Below are 21,263 nucleotides of genomic sequence, written 5' to 3'. Positions count from 1 at the left end.
ACAGATCAGGGACTTGGGCAGAGTGAGATGAAGTTATTAGATACACATCACACAGGAAGTGTGGGGCATCGGATTTATTGACTCCCATTGATTTCACTGACACAGGATTAGGCCCTTACACTGGGTTAAAGAAGCACAACTGCTAAGGTTTGCAGAAGGTAACTAGTGTCCAGTAAATACAACTAGTTGTGTGTGTGAGAGAGAGCAGCACCACAATCTTCACATTATAGAGACAAATAATTTCATGTTTTGGAATTTCTTTAAGGAAAAAAAATGGATATTACAAAAATACTGGTCCTGATCCTCCACTGCATTACGTGAGTTTTATAGTGATGTAAAACTGTTTACATTAATTTCAGTAGAGTCACACTGCATAAAACGGGGATAACACAAAGATGAATCAGTTCCACTGCATTAGGAGAACATGAAAGTCCTGTTAGATATTCAAAAGTCAGGAAATAACAAATGTAAACTTGCATGAACAACTTCGTACATTACATTATGCCTATACATCCTGCAAAGACTTATGTGCTTTTTAAATTGTATGCACTGTGAATAGCCCCACTGAAGTTCAGTAATGGTACTTAGTGTGCAAAGTTAAGCACGTGTATAAGTCTTTGCAGGATCAGTATTTTTATGTAATTTTTCTTTAGTGTGTAAATAACAATATTATCTTTTCCAACTTTTTATTCACTCTTCAAATCCTTTTTATTCTGGGAAAGAAACAGGTGCTGTTAATACAAGTACTCATGAACATGGTTTTGATGGCTTTTATCGTATAGAAATCACAGAGGTGGAGGTGGCAAGGGTGTTCTGGAAGTTGAATACCAGAGTACAGCAGCTGTAGTTGCCCAAAAATAATATGGCAATAGTATCAAACGAAGAAAGTGACTGTACCAGTCATTTATTTGTTGATTTTACTACTGTACAACAAAAGAACACCTAGCCCTTTACAACCCTTTAAAATATGCTAATTAAATGGAAAGACCTGTCAATTATCCAAAGATCAAATTCAGCATTTGCCTCACATCAAATTTGAACATATAATTGCCTGTAATTGATACTGCTGTACTGCCCAGCAAGGAGGGAACTGAGATATCACAGGATCCAGCACCATCTCTTGGCCTCACACTAGACTACTGTGGCGTCGACCATCTGCTGGGTTCTCAGGTGTTTTAGCCTCCGGAACCTGAATGGAGTCCAGCCATTGTCCCTGTTTTTGGAGTCTTAAGCACATTTCAGGGTCCAGATCCTCTGTCTACCGCCCCAGCCTGAGAGCTGAAACCTACTGTTCTGCTACCTATGCCCTATGCTCAGAGCTGACTCTTCAGACCCACATATAGTTTTAGAATACAAGCTTCCAGACTCCCATTGAAAGGTGTGGTTTATCACTTCAGTGAGTCATCTAGTAGTTGTAAAGCACAAAACAGACTGATGATTTGCACATATTTTAACACTATTGCTCTTTGACTTAATCACATTAAACCAGGAGAGAATACAGATAATTTAGAACACAACTAATATCCTAAAGGCAGTGCCCCTCACTAGCTCACCCTTCTGTTTGGAGTTCATCTTTGTTCAGGAAGGTAGGTGGCATCCCTTGTCTCACTGGCTTGTAGGTGCTCTGTGGCTTCTCCCTCCTCTTGAGCTGGAGAACAATGGCCGCAAAGAACACCTTTTTAAAACCTTCAGGTGACTCCCTTATCAGTCCCACTATGTGATGAGACCCCTACCAGATGACTTTGTTGCCAAAGTGACTTCCTTCCCCTCCATGTCTCCCCTCCCCCAGCTCCCAAGTTGAGACTTGAAAAACTGGTTGCCCTAGGCTGCAATCATCTTTACCATCTAGATGGGCAATAGTCAAAATCTAATGGCCCTGTATTGTTTGTCCTGTGCCAGGGTCTCTCTGGAATTCTAGTTCAAGATAGAGGATAAAGACCAGCCTTACAATTAAAATGAAGTTTGCAGTCTGATACAGATACACATGGAATTCATAATCTCACACGGAATTCATACATTGTGCAGCTTTCCAAAATCGTTCCATAAGGAAGTAAAGGTGTCCTCGGTGGGGATGATGGTGATGCGTCATCTATCCTTAGAAAGCAAATATATGTGATTGATCAATATCTGTAGGATTAGCTAAAGGCTATTTAAGAAACGAGAGATTCTAGTTCAGATGCTAGAAGGTGGGGGAGACTAATAGGAAAGGCAAGATCCCTGCGTGAAGAGTCCCCCTATACCAGTCAATTCTTCTTTAGTAATTGGGTAGCATTGATGCTCACCAAGTATTCAAGGGGCAGCTAAAATAGTTCATTTTTTCTCTCTCTGAGGCAGTGTACCAAGCCCGCATTGGTGAGGCAAGAGTTAAAGAGCTGCACTGGGTCTAAGAGGCCCTAGGCTGCAATCATCTTTGTCATCTGATGCTTTCTAAGGGTAGATGATGCATCACCATCATCCCCAGCAAGGACACCTTTACTTCCTTATGGAATGATTTGGAAATTTGCACAATGTATGAATTCTGTGTGAGATTATGAATTCCATGTGTCTCTGTGTCAGACTGCAAACTTCATTTTAATTGTAAGGCTGGTCTCTATCCTCTATCTTGAACTAGAATTCCAGAGAGATGCTGGCCCAGGACAAACAATACAGGGCCATTAGATTGTGACTATTGACTATTACCTCTGCTGGGCATGCTCCTAATGGAGGGAGCATTTAAAAGGGAGTGACTCAGCTTAGTCTGGGCTGACCACAGAAGAGAGCAGTCAGGTGCAGCAGCCTTTCACCGGGAAGCCACCAGCAGCCTTGTAGCCGAACAACTGGAAGCTCGTTGACCACATGATGACTTGCCATTGCCAGAGGAGGAGACTCTGGGGACAGATCAGCAGGAAACACAAGCGGGATCACAATTCAAACCCAAGACAGTGCCAGAGGCACTGGAACCAGGGTAGGAAGTGACCCAGGGAATGTGTTTAGGGGTATCATGCCCCTGGCCCTGTGAAAGAGGGCCTGCTTTAAAGAGCCCTGGGTTGGAACCTGGGTTCCCTTCCTCCCCTCCCCCCCCCCCCCGCAGTGATCAACACAACCTGGAGCAATTCCTGCTAGGCAAGGTGGCCTTTAGACTCTTGCAGTGGGTGACGCAACCCCAAACCATAACTGACCCTTGGTGTTATGCCCTGGGCTCAGAGCATCTCCAATGGGCGATACAGCTGATACAGAGCACACAGTCAATCCCCTGACACACTCACAACCATCCTCATTCAATATTCTGAAGGACCAATGTAGCAACTATCAAAAGAAAAACATTTTTGGTGTGGGCTATCAGCACTGCAGTTTGCTCTAGGTGCAGATGAGCTGTCAGAAGGATGTTGGATTTCAACCATTGTTCCCTCTATTATTTTTGTACATTCTGTGTGTGTGGAATAACAGGCATACAGAGTATGAGTTTAACACTTGTGAGTGCAGCCTCTTCATCCTCCCCATACACATGGACTTGTGTCCATTCTCTCCCATTTCTGATCTCTTCCCTGAAATTCGGTCCAGCTATTGTCATTTACTCTCCATTCCCATTTGACCCTTCATTTGTCTCATTCACCTTCTCCCATCTCTCCATCTTATTCAATATTCCCCATCCCATTGTTTTTCTCCCTAATGCCTTATTCCTGTCTCTCTCTCACCCCATCAGGCCCATCCTATTTTTTCCCCCCTCCACTGGTTTATCCCATTCTTTTTCTCCCTAACGTGCTCTCAGCCACCCCTCTCTTTTCCCATCCCCTCTCTCCTGGCTTTTCCTTTCCCTTTCTCTCCCTACTCCTCCCCTGGATCTATCCCCTTCTCTGTTTCTCTTTCAGAGCCCATTAGTAAACAAGCATCTGTGGCCCAGACATTCAAAAAAGTGAATATTATCTTCTGTATAGGGAATAATATTCAGTGGAAGCACATGCTGCATATGCTGAATCCATTCATGTGGAAAATTACCTAGGTGTGTAAGCATGCAATCGTATCTTTGTAGTGCCTGATTCCAGAGATTATGCAGTCTGCTGCAATCTGGCAGTTAAATATGCCATTTTTCTCTTCAAGTGATAGGGGCTCCTGTTTTTTCTGGTAGAAGGCTGTCTTTTGTTCAAGCGGCACCATTGACAGTACTGACCGATTGCATATTCAGGCATGGATTCTTTACACATACATAAGGCCCCACCAAATTCACGGTGCATTTTGGTCAATTTCACGGTCATAGGATTTTTAAAATCGTAAATTTAATTAATTCAAATATTTAAATCTGAAACTTTAGTCTTGTACCTGTAGGGGTCCTGACACACAAGGGGATAATGTGTGTAGGGGGCAGGTCACAAGGTTATTTTTAGGGTGGTTGTGGTATTGCCACCCTAACTTCTGTGCTGCTGGTGGCGCTGCCTTCAGAGCTAGGCAGCCAGAGAGCAGCAGTTGCTGGCCAGCAGCCCAGCTCGGAAGGCAGCACCACTGCCAGCAGAAGTGGTACAGAAGTAAAGATGGCATGGTATAGTATTGCTACCCTTACTTCTGTGCTGCTGCCTTCAGAGCTGAGTCCTTGGCCAGCAGCCACCACTGTCCAGACACCCAGCTCTGAAGGCAGTGAAGAAGTAAAGGTGGCAATACCACAATGCTCCAAAATAACCTTGCAATACTGCGGCAACCCCCTTTTGGGTCGGGACCCCCAGTTCGAGAAATGCTGGTCTCCCCTGTGAAATCTGTATAGAATAGTGTAAAAGTACACTGAAGACCAGTTTTCACAGTGTGTGACATGTTTTTCATGGCCATGAATTTGGTAGGGCCCTATGCATACATATGTGCACAAGCTTTTCCTGCCTGAAAACTGCTGAGTACCCACAGCTCCCATTGACTGGAATTTTGAGTACTCCACTTTGCTGAAAATCAAGTACTAACCATTCAGCAAACCATGAACCTGCTGTGATGTTCCTTTATATTAATGTGAATGAACAATCATCACTTGAAAATGCCTTTTGATGCCTGTTCTTTGGACGTGAATCAGAGGTGATCAGGGGAGAGGCTGAGTGAATGATGGAAACATAGCATGGTGATTAACTTAAACAGAGTGATCAATGTGGGTCTAGTTTTTTTGCAAACCGCTCGTACTGCTCCAATCCTATCCTTTGCACAAAAGTGGAGAAACAGCAAGCAGAGAAAAAGAAGGCATCCCATAATACCCAACATAGTTCAGGAACTTAAACCTTTGGAATTTTTACTACAAACTTTCATATAAATGCCCATTGACATTAATGGGAATTAGGCATACGTATTGTTACTGAAGTGTCACATTTTAAAACTCCGTCTTTTTTCACTTGCACCTCATAATAATATTATTTTTATGGAACAGTATTAAGAATGGTTTTCTGAATACAATAGTAATCCATTAAGAACATTTTACTGTCTGATTAGTCCTATAGCACATGCAAGGCAGCCTATTCTATTTCTACCAATATTTTTCCCTTTAAAAGCATCATCCTTTTTTTCTTGTTCCAAAGAAATATTTTCTAAAACATACTACAGGATCTTGTTTTGTATTCCACCAGAGCTGAGATGTTCAGCTGAGTTTTCATATTTTTAGATTGTAATTCAACAAATAGATTTAGCTTTCTACACATCAGAAGACATCACATACAGTATGCAGAAAGGTTTTAGAAATACCATTTTACTGTGATTTCAATTATAATATTTTTTGAAAAGTCATTTTTGGTGACTCCCAGTAGATCTGGCAAATCATTTTGAAATGATTAGACATAACTTTAAAATATACGTAAGTATACATTACACAATATATACTTGCTGTATAATAATGAGTGCATTATTGATTTATACTTTCAGCATTTTTCAGGCTGAGCCCCACTTTCTGTTACATGATCATTGGGCAACGGTTGTGTCCATATACTTTGTTAGTTTATTTCTCTAAATACAAAGGAAGCGGAAATGTACTTCACTGGTTACAGCAGAAGATTGGGGAGGACTCCTGAGTTCTATTCTTGCTTCTGCAGTGCCACTAACATGCCGTATCATTTCAAGCTAGTCATGCCTATTCAATCTGTTATTTTGAGGCCTTATGTTTCACCCATTACCACAGCATTTGATGCCTTTCTCTGTGTCTCATTTCACTTACCTGTTGAATGTGTAAATACTTATCTTAAACAGATAATTTAGCCTACCAATATTATTTGTAAAACTCCATTGAGATCAGTGCATGAGAGGTTCAGGGGTTTATTTTAGTGGCTGGATAGTTATCCATTCCTCAATGTTCTGGGTCCTAGCACAGATCCTTTTGTAATGTCCTTTATACCCTGATCTCTATTCTGTTTATAAAAGTCTGATATTTTAGGGACCTTCCACATTTTATTCTCTCGTACACACACCAACCACCTTTGCCCCCAGTATCTGAAGCAACAACAGGAAAGGTGAAAAAGCAAGGAGTTAAAGTATCCTTGCAAAATTGTAATGAAAATATATCAGCCCTGGCACAAATTCTACTTGTCCACCTTCTGCTATGCTTGATTATAAAATAACTACATTTATTAATAATTTAAAAAATTTAGTACTCTTTGAGAATTTGGTGAAGCTATCCCTTATCTAAAAGCCATGTTATGCAGCTTATCTAATGTTTTCTCTGCCAGTTAGAACTTTTAAAAGATGCAGAGAGCCGTGTGATACATAACAGAATGAGATTGGTGGGTGGGAATTTTGACTCTCTCTTGCTGGAGATGGAAGAAGTGAGACACCTCTGTGACCAGCTGAATGTATGCATATAGTACATCCAGAGGCTACTGTGCACAGTGGAGTGGCCATCCCTGACCAACTCTCCAGTCCCTCATGTGATTTCTTCCTTTCCTCCTTTTTTTTAAATTGCATTATTACCCTACTTTGTGCTCAGCAGATGTTTCTCATACCCTATTTTCTGGTTATTTTAAAGAGGCTTTTTGGAGTAGAGGTCCCGAGGTGTATAATCTCCTTCTGCCTACTGACACTTTGTCTGCACTTAACAGGCTATTGCACGGTTGCTCTTATAGATTCATAGATACTAAGGTCAGAAGGGACCATTCTGATCATCTAGTCCGACCTCCTGCACAGCGCAGGCCACAGAATCTCACCCACCCACTCCTACAAAAAACCTCACCTATGTTTGAGCTATTGAAGTCCTTAAATCATGGTTTAAAGACTTCAAGGAGCAGAGAAGCCTCCCTCAAGTCAGCCATGCCCCATGCTACAGAGGAAGGCAAAAAACCTCCAGGGCCTCTCCAATCTGCCCTCGAGGAAAATTCCTTCCCGACCCCAAATATGGCAATCAGCTAAACCCTGAGCATATGGGCAAGATTCACCAGCCAGATACTACAGAAAATTCTTTCCTGGGTAACTCAGATCCCATCCATCTAATATCCCATCTCAGGGGATTAGTCCTATTTACCCTGAATATTTAAAGATCTTCTTTGACTCGTGAGAAACAGAGAGATATGCTGGTGGTTTCTTTTTAGGGTACATATCCTTGTGTAGCATTGGCATGTGTGTTATCCTAAAGCTTAGGTTTCCTGCATAAAAGGCTAAAATCAAAATGATATTCTCTGAACAAAATGGTTTGTTTGATATCAAACACAGCAGGAGACAACCATGCGGAAGAGGCACAATCTGCTTCGACATACAAGTTAACAGTAAATATAAGGGTTTTGATGGTTGTCATTGTCCTAGGATCCCTTTCCTCAACCCTTAAGGTTCAAGGCTACAGACTAGTCTGGTTGCTCAGTAATGTTTTCCACTTCCATAGATTCCAAGGCCAGGAGGGATCATTCTGATCATCTGCTCTGACTTCCTGTGTAACACAGGCCATAGAAATTCATAGAGCATATGTTTTAGGAAAAAATATAATCCAATCTTGGTTTTAAAAATTTCTCAGAGGTAGAGAATCCACCACAACCCTTGATAACATGTTCCAATGTTTGTTTTCTCTCATGTATAATTTTAAAGCTTATTTTCAAAGTGAATTTGTCTAACTTCATCTTCCAGCCATTGGATCATATTATATCTTTTGTTGCTAGATTGAAGAGCCCATAGTTAAAAAGTTAAAAATTTATTTCCTGTATTGATATTTATAGTCTGTAATCAAGTTACCCTTTAACCTTCTCTTTAAAGTAACTAGATGGAGCTCTTTGAATTTATCACTTTAAGGCATGTTTTCTAATCTTTTATTGTTTGCACAAGCTTGATCTCTTTCATCAACAAAAGTTGATCCCATTAAAGGCATTTCCTCACTCATCCTGTCTTTCTAATCGTTTAATCACTCTCCTGGCTCTTCTATGAACTCTCTCCAGTTTATCAACATCCTTCTTGAATTGTGAGCACTGGAACTGGACTCATTACTGCAGAAGCAGTCACCAAATGCAGAGGTAAAATAACCCTCTCTCCTCCAACTTGAGATTTCCCTGTTTATGCATCCCGGGATGGCATTTGTTTTTCTTTGCCACAGCATCACATTGGGAACTCGTTTTCAGTTCTTACTAATTAATCTTCTCTCACTCCCACAGTGAGACTCCAGGAAAGCTGAGGGGTTTTTTTTGTTTTTTTTTTAAATCCCTTCAGCCAGGTTTCCTCTAATGGCTTCTAAAGGAATATCTGCCTTTTATATTATATCCCTAGTAGCAAACTTACCCTGGCCCTGGGACTGTTTTTAATCAGGAAGTTCAGTGAAAACAAGTGGCATTCATTAGCTTCCTGCACATCTGCTTCCTTGAAATGCCTGAACTCAGGCCAGGCAAGTGCCTTAGAAAGCAACAGTTCACTGCAGCTGCCTCTGCTTCTTGGGAAGAGAGAGGGGAAGAGGAGTACTACATATTAAAAAAGCTGTACAGTGCAGACTAGAAATGAACTGGGGAGAGAGGTTTGGTTTCAGGAAACTAAACAGAAAGCTGAAGTAAAGCCAACAGAAAAACTGTAGTAATGTGAACATGTTTTTATTCTCACAAGTTGCTTTGGCAACCCACAAATTTCTTAAGTTGCTACTTCCTAATTTGTTTGAACTGCTATGGAACTGGAGATATCCTATTAATTTTCCCCTCACCAAATGATACCATACTTAGAGACCTGGCATCAGTGTGCCTGAAGAGGCTAAACAGTTAGCCAGCAATAGATTTCCTGCTGCAGACAGGATCAGAATGCCAATGAAAACCTGGCCGTTCAGATAACAGAACAAAAATGTACACAGCAGAACCTCAGTGTTATGAACACCTCAGGAATGGACGTTTTCATAAGTCTGAAATGTTCGTAACTCTGAGAAAAATGTTATGGTTTTTCTTTTTAAAAGCTTATGGCTGAACATTGGCTTAATACAGCTTTGAAAGTTTAATGTGCGGAAGCACAGGAACTGTTTCCTTACCTTGTCAATTTTTTTTAAAACTTCTCTATATTATTTTAGTAGTTACGTATAACACAGTACCGAACTGTTGTGGTTTTTTTTTGGGGGGGGGGAAGCGGAGAGGGTCTCTGCTGCCAACTGACTGTAATTCCCGGTTCCAGGTGAGGGGTGTAGTTGATTATAACTGAGGTTCTACTGTCTTGTGTGTATAGTAGCTTCTGCCCACCCAACAGGAAGACTCAGTTTCTGTTGGTGACAGGGCCGGCTCTAGGATTTTTGCCGCCCCAAGCAAAAAAATTTTTTGCCGCCCCTGCATTTTGCTCCGCCCCAAATCCCCAGCCCTACCTCCTCCCCTAGGCATGCCGCATTCCCCCTCCCTTCCCCCATTGCTTCCTGCAGCTCCCCCCCCGGCCGCCGCTCTCAGGCAGGGAGAAGCAGTGCGTTCAGGGGAACAGGAGGAGCGGAGGAGAGTGAGGGTGGGGGGCGTAGAGGAACCGTTCCCCACCCCAGCTCGCCCAAGTGGGCCACCGCTCGGCTCCTCCCTCCCTCCCAGGCTTGCCGCGCCAAACAACTGTTTGGCTTGCGACAAGCCTGGGAGGGACGGGGGAGAAGTGGAGCGGCGGTGGCGCACTCAGGGGAGCAGGTGGAGGCAGAGCTGGGGCAGTGGAGGCACATTTCTAGGGGCAGGATGGCCGGTGCCGGAATGCCGCCCCTAGAAATGTGCCGCCTCAAGCACCTGCTTGTTTTGCTGGTGCTTGGAGCCGTCCCTGACTGGTGAACATTTTATTTTAATCTATGTCTGTATGGAAGAACCTTATTGATTGATTGCATGAGCACGTCTCCAGTGCATAAAGAAAAAGACCAAAAGTGGAAGAGCCAATATCTTTCTCTGTTCTCTCTCCCTTGTTGCCTTTTTTTTTCTTTTAGTCCCTATTTCCATCAGTGATGTTTACTCCTATTTGTTCATTATTTGGAATTAATTTTTAAGCCCTCCTTGACAAACCTGGAATATGGGTGATACTCTGTGAGAGAGAAAAATCTAGATGTCCAAGATACAGTCAGCTTCTGCATTTATCTTGAAAATGTCTATTAGTGTGATTTGTATGAGATGTTTGACTGTGACTTGGGAAAAAGTTACATTAGGGAAAAATGATAGTTACTGGGAAGTGAACATCTCTTCTTTGTTTACTCCTCTCGTACCTTGCTGCTTTGGGTATTTTTGCAGTTGGCCTTATCCCTGGCTTTGATTTTCCCTCTGAATGTAATGGCAGGGTTTTCTGAACCTTGTCACGCTTTCAGTGAATAATACTGTACCATCTTTGATACCTTCTGCTTCCTGCCATAGCTTATGTAATTGAACAGCATCTAAACAAATTGTCATTCTGTGGTTTAACAGCTGATTCCTTTGTATATGTAATATTTTGCAGAACTTGTTTGTGTTGTTGCATGAGAAGCTACAGATGTTACCACTGCAAAAATCTAATGTAATTGTTTTGGCTTCTACTATTTGAAATTTTTTGGGTCCTTTTATCTGCTTTGGCTCTTGATTAACCCTAAGACATCATTACTGTGATTGAGCAGTGTTTGTTTGCTGCAGTACCTTGGATCAGATTGGATCCTTTGGGTCAGATAAAAGAAAAGGAGTACTTGTGGCACCTTAGAGACTAACAAATTTATTAGAGCATAAGCTTTCGTGAGCTACAGCTCCCTTCATCGGGTCAGATAAACCCATTTCTGGGCATGGGAGTGTATCAGGGAGTCAATTATGGTTCCCTGTTACTGTGCACTACTTGAGCCCTGGAGCAAATTAGGATAGCCTGGAGTCTGCTCTAAATTTTGTCACCCGCATTTGGTCCCATAGGAATAAAACCTCAGCTTGAGGATAGTTGGACCTCATCACAATTCAACCACTTCCGATACCCCCAATGTGTCTCTGTTCTGGGGTCTGTGGAGAGGGAGTTGTTCATGAGCTCTGACAGCTTCTTTGCTGCTGGTACTTCCTCCATGTCTGAAATAATCCGAGAAGGGCTCTTATGAGGAGGTAACAGCTGAACAGCACATAGGGAGTGGATCAAAGTTGAGAATTTTTAATTATGTTTAAAAAAAAAAGCATGAAGAAATAATCTACCAGTCTCCTCCTGAGGGTAAGAACTCTTCTCCATTTAACTTAGTATTTTAAGCTTAAGTTAATAGTTGTTAGTGGCACCACTATCTGTTTTTTTATTTTTGTGACTTTAATAAGTTATAACAGACTTTTTTTTTTAAACCCTTTTATTTAACCTCAATCTTGGGGGATTGTGTTTGGCAGCATCAGCCATTAAATGTAGACCATGAGCTGTCTTAAAAGAGACATACTGAAAAGATGACATTTGAAATTACCATTCATATTCTACTGCTGGGGCCACTCTGTTTTGACAAAGGAAAAAAAGCTGAAAGTTGAGATATTTGTTGAAGTAGGAGGAACTCCTTTTGAAGATTAACCTTTACTTTCAATTTTTGTTTTTAAACATCATATTTGTGAATGAGATTTACATTTTGCAGTGTAAAGCTGATGGTTCTTTGTAAGGTCCCATTACATTTAGAATAAGGTGATCCTCTCTCTCTACATCATTATGTTCTACTGTTAGAGTGAAGATTCATCATCCCGTCAGTGACCTATGTTAACTTATTATTCCAACCCTTTGATACTCAGAGGTACTCTTTTACTTGATAGGTATGCAGTACCTTAGAAAAAAAGAGTAGCTGTAGATACATGCCAACTATACAGTTAGTTTAGAAGATGAGCCTGAGTCTTATACTGTCCTTTTCCATACATGCTCCTTTCTGCAACTCTTGAGTTCAAACGGATCGATTTATGCTACAAGTCTTTCTGAAACATTAAAAAATCAATGACCCTCTTATCCTCCTGGTGTCTTATGACAATTCTTCTTGACAGAAGACGGAGTGCCAGTGTCTTGGTTTACATGGGTCCATCATATTCAAAATCCGGACACCCATCATTCAGAAGATGGATAAAACTGAAGATCCAGGGTATCATTCTGAATTCAAGATGATTCCCAGCTAAAAGTGGGACAATACTATATTAGCCTAAAAATAAAAATATGTATGTATTCAAGAATGATCCTTCCTTCTTCTACAACTAACTGATTAGGGAAGAACAACGAGGAGTCCTTGTGGCATCTTAGAGGCTAACAAATTTATTTGGGCATATGCTTTTGTGGGTTTTAGCCCACAAAAGCTTATGCCCAAATAACTTTTTGCTAATGCAAACTATCACGGCTACCCCTCTGAAACCTGATTAGGGAAGAGCATATTTAAGTGCTGTATTCAGAGTCCTATAAACTTAGTTTTTAATTAACCCAAACAAACTTTATTAGGTAGCAGTTAAAATGTGCTCCAAATGACACATACAGTTGCTCATGTGGTGAAAACTTTGAAACACACAGAAATCATCAGGTAAGGTGAAGTATAGAATTCTGACCCGTATGTACCACTGATTACCACATGCATATAGGCTGCAAATTTCTTTTCATGCAACAAAACCCTCAGCCTTCATTGTATGCCACTGTAGTGATCTCAGCCTCCACACTTTTTTTTGTACTTAGAGCCTGATCCTGAAAACATTTACCCAATGTGATTAAGACTTTTAGCATTAAAGCCTGTACAAAACAACAGTAGAGAGATCGAAAGTGTTCAGACTACAACTGTGGACATATGAAAAAAATCCATGTCAATATATTGATACAGTAACCACATTGATGCCATCATCCAAGTTTCACCTAAATTTACTGTTGCCATCATGCAAATTCATAAGGCTTATCCTTAAACTTATAAGGATAAGCAACCAGTACTGTATGCAAGGTGAAATCTTATATTTGGGGAGAGAGATGTCTCTTTAGAAGCTCATTTGCCTTCTGTTTACTGATATTTGTATAATTGTCAGGTCAATTATACTGAGGGTTATATTACAATGACAGGCACATTAAATACACACACTCACTCACACACACATTTCAGTAGTTTTAGCAATTTACAGTGCCGCTTTTGAGAAATTTGCGACCATGAAAATCACTCTTTTCCTCCCCAGAAAAACATCAGAGTTTAGGTAACTGAATAATTGGTAAAACTGTTAGTAAATAAATAGTATCCCTTGCCTCTGCTTAGCTGAGGCCATTTCAGTAGGATATAGATTTTTATTTCACTAAAACATAGCCTGCTGCTTTGCCTTCAGAAAGATTCTAACTGGAGAGACTTTTTGAAATTAAAATTTCCCTTTATTTACTAAATAACACAATTATGTATGCCAACCCCACTCATAGGCTTTTAACTTTAGCAGATAGCCTTTCTGATTTATTCCAAAGTAAAATCCTGTATTTAAACTCTTTGATTTTAGAACATTGTGTATATATATATTCAGGTCATAAATAATGTAATTGTGTTGTGTTTCTCCATATTATATGCACAGTGATTAAACTTCTGTATACCAGGTTAAACTTTTTTTTCTAGTGTGCCTGATGACAAATTCAGATTTCCATGGATACCTCTTACTTGAAATATCAAGGCTAGCAAAGTATTAAAAATATTTATATTGTAAATGCTACAAGTGATCATACAAGGCCGTAGATTGTATATCTAAACTGTAATTCAATCTTAGTGGTTCTGCCTCTGTTTATGAAACACTTAAATTGTTCTCTACCGCTTCACTGATCAGCTGACTTGTTTGATTGAATTTACATCATTGTATTCTGCTGAGATTTATGTATTTTTATATAAAATTTGTTGTTTGATACCATCAAAATCTAGAATTAAATTGAATGTCAAAGGGAAATAAAAATTGAGTGATAATTGTGCTTTTCTTTTTTCTCCTCTTCTCCTCCTCCTCCCCTTCCCCCTTTCTTAGGCCAGATCTGTTTGATTGGAACAGCGTGGCTTGCCAACAATCAGCTGTAAAACGGTTAGACCATGCCTTCAGCACTGCCAAATGGCACTTGGGTATTGAGAAACTCCTTGATCCTGAAGGTCAGTGGCAATCGTGCATTAGTTTGTAGCTAAACATCAACTCTTCATGTATTTGCCTGAAAATGAGTTTGATTTCTTTGCACCAGGAGTTAACGTTTTCAGAGGTAGCATAAATTCAAGATTAAGTTCTCTCTCAATTAAAATAGTTTAATATAAACTTCCCAGAACTAAAGGATTTAGGTCAAAACATTCAGATTGGCCAGAATTTTCAAATGTGTGCACTTGAAGTTAGCTACCTAAATAAGTAGGCTGATTTCTCTTCCCCCTCCCCTGGCCTAAGGTTCTGAGAACCTACAGCTCTTATTGCCCATAGGAGGAGCTGCAGGTGTTCAGCACCTTTGAAAATCTGGCCTAAATATGGATTCAGACTTTAGACCCACCCACCTTTAAAGTATTGGCCTATGTTTCTACAGTATTTCGATGCTAATGGTGACTGGCTTGAAACAGTAGGTGGAGTATATATGTTTGAGTATCTTCATGGGGCAGACATTTTTTGGATTGTACCATCGTATAATATGCCCATGGGTTGCTATTAAACAGCTTCTTTTTTTTTTAAATCCAAATTCCTGTAGGGGGGTGATGTAAAATTCAAGCAATAGTTGAGTTGAGTTAAGCACAGCCTGCCAAAGCCTATCATAAAAGAACACAGAAGTGCATTTGTATTCGTCAGGCTGGATTTTACAATTTTACAGAAATTATACTCTCAATATTTTTAGTTCCTATGCATTCAGGTGGTTGACATACATACTTTTCCATGTTATAGGTGATTAGTGTGGTGGGGGTTGCTTTAAGTAATAAATAATTTGTTATAGTAGAAGTGTGTTTTAAAGCAGGTAGTTCTATAAATTGATTTGTTAAATTTCAGCAATAAAATTTGCATTACCAACAGTTAATTGTGTTGGTAATTTATGCATCGTAGAATATAGCGCACAAGATTATGCATCTACTATTAAGGTCTCTTTTTGTGCATCTTCTGCCTTTTTAAGTATTTCTCTTGTGAACAAAATCGCTTTATCAAACACACACCTTATGGGTTTTGCTACTTGATTAAGTGTGACTATTTGATTCATAGTGACCTTCTATAGCAAGAGATTTATGATTATGAGGCTAAGATATTTAAAGACTTCATACTATCCTTTGAGATTCCATCAGTGAAAAATATATTGATTTTTTTTTCCTGGCACCTACTCCTCACCATTCAGATTTTGTGAATATCTGATGATGATAAATTTTACCTGAAATATGATGGAAATACAGATTATGACTGTTTTGTCATTTAAATTCAGCAATTCATTTTAAAATTTAAATAGGTACAGCATATGGAAATTATATTTACATAAAAATATTACTACAGAACACAGTAATTTGGAGATGGCTGAGATGCACACAAAGCTTCTGTTTTTCATACTTTTTTGCTGATAACTGAGGGATTCTGGCATTCCTTAACTAATTTAAATAGTGGTGTAACTGCAAAAGGATTATTTTACCTATGATTTCTCAATAGCTATAATTATTAATAGTTGTACTACTTTTAACCAAATTGTTTTTTTTGTGTTTTTATGAACAACCACCCAAATATAGTATACTATACAGCATATATGTTAATACTTAATGGAATTTGATGATTAATTGGTACTGCTTGCATAATATTTCTGGACTCAGATATTTCACTTGCTTCTTCATACATACTCATCATAAGTAGTCAGGCTAACCCAATAAATAAAATGGGTGTCCTGTGAAGTACAGTGGTTTTCATATTATTTCTTTTGCAGTTTTGGATGCGGGGAGGAGGATAAACTTTTCAGTATTTTACCAAAATGCCCCTATGGTTCTATTGATCTTGCTTACTTTAACAACTTGTGTTTTGCTATTCAGTTTAATGTGGTGCTAAAAATGTTTAAACAATGACTTGTTGACTCGGAACATCATATCTTGCCTTTAGACATAGTATTAAGTAGGACAGGGGAAATACTCTACCTGTATAGTGTGTTAATTTTTAAGTCCTCATCACCAAGGATTTAGTAGAAAAATGGGAAAAAAAATCCATGTAGGTTGTCATCTTCAGAGGATGCGGCTCTTCCCATAAAAGTTTGACTCCTCCTGGTTCAGGAACTGATTCTGAGTGAATGTGGCATTTCACCTCCTGATGCTAGTGTTGCTGCTTGTGTGCTCCCCTCTAGCAATAAACAAATATGGTTATTTTCTTTTAATGAACTTGTGCCTGCTGGGATTGAGCCTACTTGTTTTAGTCCTACAACAGTATCTGTGTAGTTGTCTTTCGACTAAATAATTGTCCACTTCCCTAATGGTTTACTATGTAGTCTCATACAACTTCATCATTTAATCTGTTCATGTCTTCAGTGGTTTTCTCCCTAGTTTGCAGTGGTTTATGAGCTTTTTGAACCTTTATTAGGTGATAATGAGACAGCTTTTTCTGTTTGATCTTGATTCTATGTGCTGCTATACCACAGTACTAGATTCTACACAAATGAATTGCTTTATATGCATTTATCACATACAATTTCTATCTATAGCTCAATGAAGGGAGGAAAAAATCTCTACCCTATATTTCATAAGAAAATCAGCCCGCTCTTCCCATACTATATGTACCCAGTAATGATAGGTATCCAGTAGTTTTCTCACTTATCTTCTCGAGCTCAATCCCATACAGGATACCCATCAGGGGAATATACTGTGGAAAGATAGTTGTCTCCTTGAATACCATAAGGTATGGAAATGTGTTCAGAGGACATTGTTATATTATATCCTATAGGGGAGATATAGGATATTTTTCAGATGAGATATCAGACAGAGGTTGCAGTTTGTACTACTGATAGCATTCAGAAAGGCTGCTTGGTAGAACCTGGGAATTTCTGCTACATCAGCACAAGAAAAATGTGCAACTTTGTGATATTATTATATAATATATTTATATTTTTAAGGAAGGAAATGGGTTTTCCCTTCATTCCCCTTTGTGGTTCCAAATTTCAAAATAGATCTAGATAAAGTGTCTATAAAAATAAAAGTTGTAGAATTCACAGCAATAAAGTTACTGGTTGTAGAACATTATTATTGGGCTCTGTCTGTTCAACCATATACTTTTAGTATCTCTTGGTTTTAAGCTGATCAGAGTCTGACTGGCTTTTCCGTGGTTGGTAGGTCACTAGCAGTGGTACCTTTGGGAAATTAGAATGGTTTCTGAAGTCTGACACACAAGCTGGCAATAAAAGTAGATCTGGAGGAATCTCCATTCCTGTTGTCAAAGCTCTGAGTCATCCAGTTGCCAGGTTAATTAAACTTTTCACTATTAATATTTAAAAATAGATTTATAAGATGACCAATGACATGTCCAAAAGAATGTACCATGGTTTTCAAGTCATGTTTTTAGGGGTATCTTTGGTTTAAAAAAAAAGAGGGTGATGGGACTGGTTTTCAAAGTAATTTTGAGATAGCCCTGAACTTTTTTTTTTCAAATTTAATGCAATAAGTACAGTAAACATGCATATGCTAATTCATGGATTCTTACCATTCTTAAGTTTAGGTAATTTAAAAAAACAAAAAACCCATCTTCAGCCTTCATGCAAAGTATGAAGTGAAGCAGAGTCACTCCTTTTCTGAGATTCAAAAAAGTTCCCACACAATTATTTTTTTGTATTTTGCATATTTGGGTTCTGGTCAGACTGTTTTCATGGTATTTCCATCCTAGCAAGAAGTACAGTGTAATGTTGCTAGACTCAGATGATCTGGGCATTTCATATCCACATCTATAGTGAACCCACATTTCAGTTATAAGGCTACCTCAGCACTGCCTACCAAATGGATGAAGATTGCATGGAATATTGACATTTATCATCAAGGTTATCAGGATATTCTGCATTTGGCCATCTTGAATGGTCTCCTAGGTGATTGCTGTTTCGATTAGAAATGATGGTTTCTGGATATTGTGGGTCACTCTAACACAACTTCCAAAATGGCTGTGTCACAGCAACCAGAGACAAAATATAAATCTAGACGGAACTCTCTTGAATAGGAAAGGCTTTTTAAGAACTCTTAATGATAATGTTTAGGTGTATATACCTAAATACGCCCTTTAAAAATATATATACAAGAGCAGGGTTTGAATTATTCCCCACAACACTGTTCCATGTCCTAACACATTGATTTTACTAATCTATAAGCATTCATCACTGTGGAAACATGACAACCAGTGGAAGTAGTATAACATTACAAAAGCCATACTTCACTTATAAGCACAATTCTAGTTCTTCTTTTTCTTTATGCCGCTACATATTGCAGTCTAAGTGAAGGAAATGGAATAGCAATCTGTCTGCAGTACCTAACATAATTTTGAAAATGAGACGAGGTGGTATTGAATGTGCATAGCCATATACCTGTATTTTACCATTATTTTTGAGGGCAAGCTATAACTACAGTGATAGCCAGTTTATCTAATATGGGTGGATTTGTAATACCCACTTGGAATGCTGAATTTGTGTGTGTTTAATCTGTAACTCCATTGTGATCTATGTTAAAACTTCTTTCATAATTGCTTTTCCAGAAAATTAAAACACACTTTTAGTTTTAAATGATCCTACTGATAAGATGAAGGTCCTGTTTTTGACAGCTTCTTACTAATGCAATACCCTTCAAATCACTTAATATTTCTATTAAAACCTGTAAATTATTGACTGTGAAGTAGTTTATACATAATTAAATAGCTCAGGTCAAAGAGGTGATAATAAATCTACTCATACTATGTGGAAAAGGAAGTGTTTTTAAATGAAACTTCGGGCTGTAATGGATGCTCTATTTTTCTCTGCTTTTTTTGTATTTGCTTAACTTGTAAAGAAAAAGAATTTGTGATAACTTCACCACGTGGCTGCTTAATTTTGCCAGGCTGATCATTGTATTTCTCAGTAAAGTTTACCATCCACTTTTGCTTTTGATTACTTTTAAAGACGCTTTCATGTTAGTTTTTATGATTGCTTCTGAGTAGCAAGAAAGCATTTGAATAAACTCTGACTTAATGACCTATTTTGTGTGAATATGCCACACTGCTTCCCAGGATAGAGAGCCCCCCATTATGTACATATGGTCCACATTCTTTGTTCCTAGATGTATACATTTACATTTAGCTGTATTAAAACACACACTGTTTGCCTGTATACAGTCTACTAAGTGATCCACATAGCTCTGTATTGGAGACCTGACCTCCCACAAATTGTGTCCCCTCTTTGAACTTCATATACTTGATTTCACATGTTGCTTGTTAAATGGTTTCCAGTTGAATAAAGTGCACATGGAGTAGCTGGTCTCAAAATATACAGAAAAAATACTTTGGTCCAATGAAAATATATTAAAGAAATTCCAAGAGCAAAGATCTAAAAAGACATGAAATGCGAAAGGTCAAAAGAAGTGGACTGTGTTGTCTTTCTCACTGCATTCATTGAGTTCCTAGAAACAAAATTTACTGTATTATATCCGTATGTCAGAGTAACAAAGGAATTACTGTATTATAGATCAAAAATGAACGACCACTCACTGGTGCAAGAATATAAAAGTATTCTGGAATTACCATTAGAAATATTAATGTATGTACTCGGTGTGCATGCCCTTAGAGTACCCCCTTTCATCAATACTGCCAACATTATGTATCTTCTGCTCCAGTGCCTCCTACAGGCTATCTGCCTCTCACTATGTCATCTGTGGCTCAGCATTCCAGCCAAGTCACATGAAGGTCAAACCCTTTCCAGTGTACTCCAATGTCCCAGTTGGCATAAACAAAAGGTCCTTCATCCCTCCTGGTCTCAACTCGGTTTTCTCACTCTTATCAGAGTGCTGACTCTACAGGCTTTTCCCTGCTGGGCTCTTTTATTTACTTTTTATGTATTTGTTTCTTATAGGTCCTAACTCACAGGTCCCCCACAGCAACCTACCCCACTCCCTATGGATCTCTTCTGTTCATTGTTTCATTTCTGGAACACCAATCCCAGGACTGCTTCCCTGGATGCATGATCCCCTTGTTCCATGGGCCCACCCCAACAGATAGCTCTACTCCTGTGGCTCAAGTCTCCAGGCACAGCCAACCCCATACTGTGGAGCCTCTTCAAAGGCACTTGCAAGGTCTTTTTCCCAAGCTAACAAGTAGGGGTCCCCTACTGTCTCCTTTCCCCAGGGTTTTGACAGTCTTCCTTTGGACTCCCACAGTTATCTCCAAGCCTTAACTAGGGGCTCCTTCCCTACAGAAGTCTACACTTCTTCCTGTGGATTCCACCAGCCTGTAGTCCAGCCCTCCTGCTGGGAGAGAACTCTCTTCCTTTCTCTCACCTGGGATCTCCTTTCCTATCCTGAGTAGATTCCTACTTATCCTGTTCAGGAAGTTTTCTTATAGAATTCAGCTGCTCCATCCCTAATTGGTTAATCCATCTTCTACCAGGTGTAGTTTACAAGTTCAGCATGATTCTCCCTGAAGGACTACGGGCTCCATGACATGCACACAAATATAAAGGGTGTTCCATGCCCTGATGATCTTCTAAGGGTGAAATTTAACTGAGTCCACAAGGCCTGTGCCTTACTAAAGAGGCTTAAATGTGACTTAAATATAAGCTATGTGTTGACTGTCTGCACAAGGATGAATTTCGCCCCATGAAATTGATACAGATAAGGTAAGAATCACTGAGAGATGTAAATTTTCACCCTCTTTCCACCATGATCCTGCATTAAGCCATGATCCAGGGACATGCTTAGCACATGAACAATCCTATTTAACACCAGGCTCTTCAGTCTAACATGATCTGATGAAATTTGAAACTAGAGAAACTCAGACTGCAAATAAAGTATACATTTATAATGGTGGAACAAT

General features: G+C 39.3%; 1 protein-coding gene across 9 annotated transcripts in view; it reads left to right on the top strand.

Moving 5' to 3' along the window:
- The window catches only part of DMD (dystrophin), a 1,935,994-nt gene that overhangs the window by 428,608 nt on the left and 1,486,123 nt on the right, over window positions 1-21,263 (top strand). For all 9 annotated transcript variants that reach the window (XM_043505382.1, XM_043505371.1, XM_043505378.1 and 6 more), the window contains exon 7: window positions 14,283-14,401. In XM_043505382.1, coding sequence (XP_043361317.1) covers window positions 14,283-14,401 — 119 coding nt within the window. The remainder of the gene's footprint in view (window positions 1-14,282; window positions 14,402-21,263) is intronic.

This window comes from Dermochelys coriacea, chromosome 1, assembly GCF_009764565.3.
Source record: "Dermochelys coriacea isolate rDerCor1 chromosome 1, rDerCor1.pri.v4, whole genome shotgun sequence".
In the NCBI taxonomy this organism is placed as follows: domain Eukaryota; kingdom Metazoa; phylum Chordata; order Testudines; family Dermochelyidae; genus Dermochelys; species Dermochelys coriacea.
This window is presented reverse-complemented; position numbering and strand designations above follow the sequence as displayed.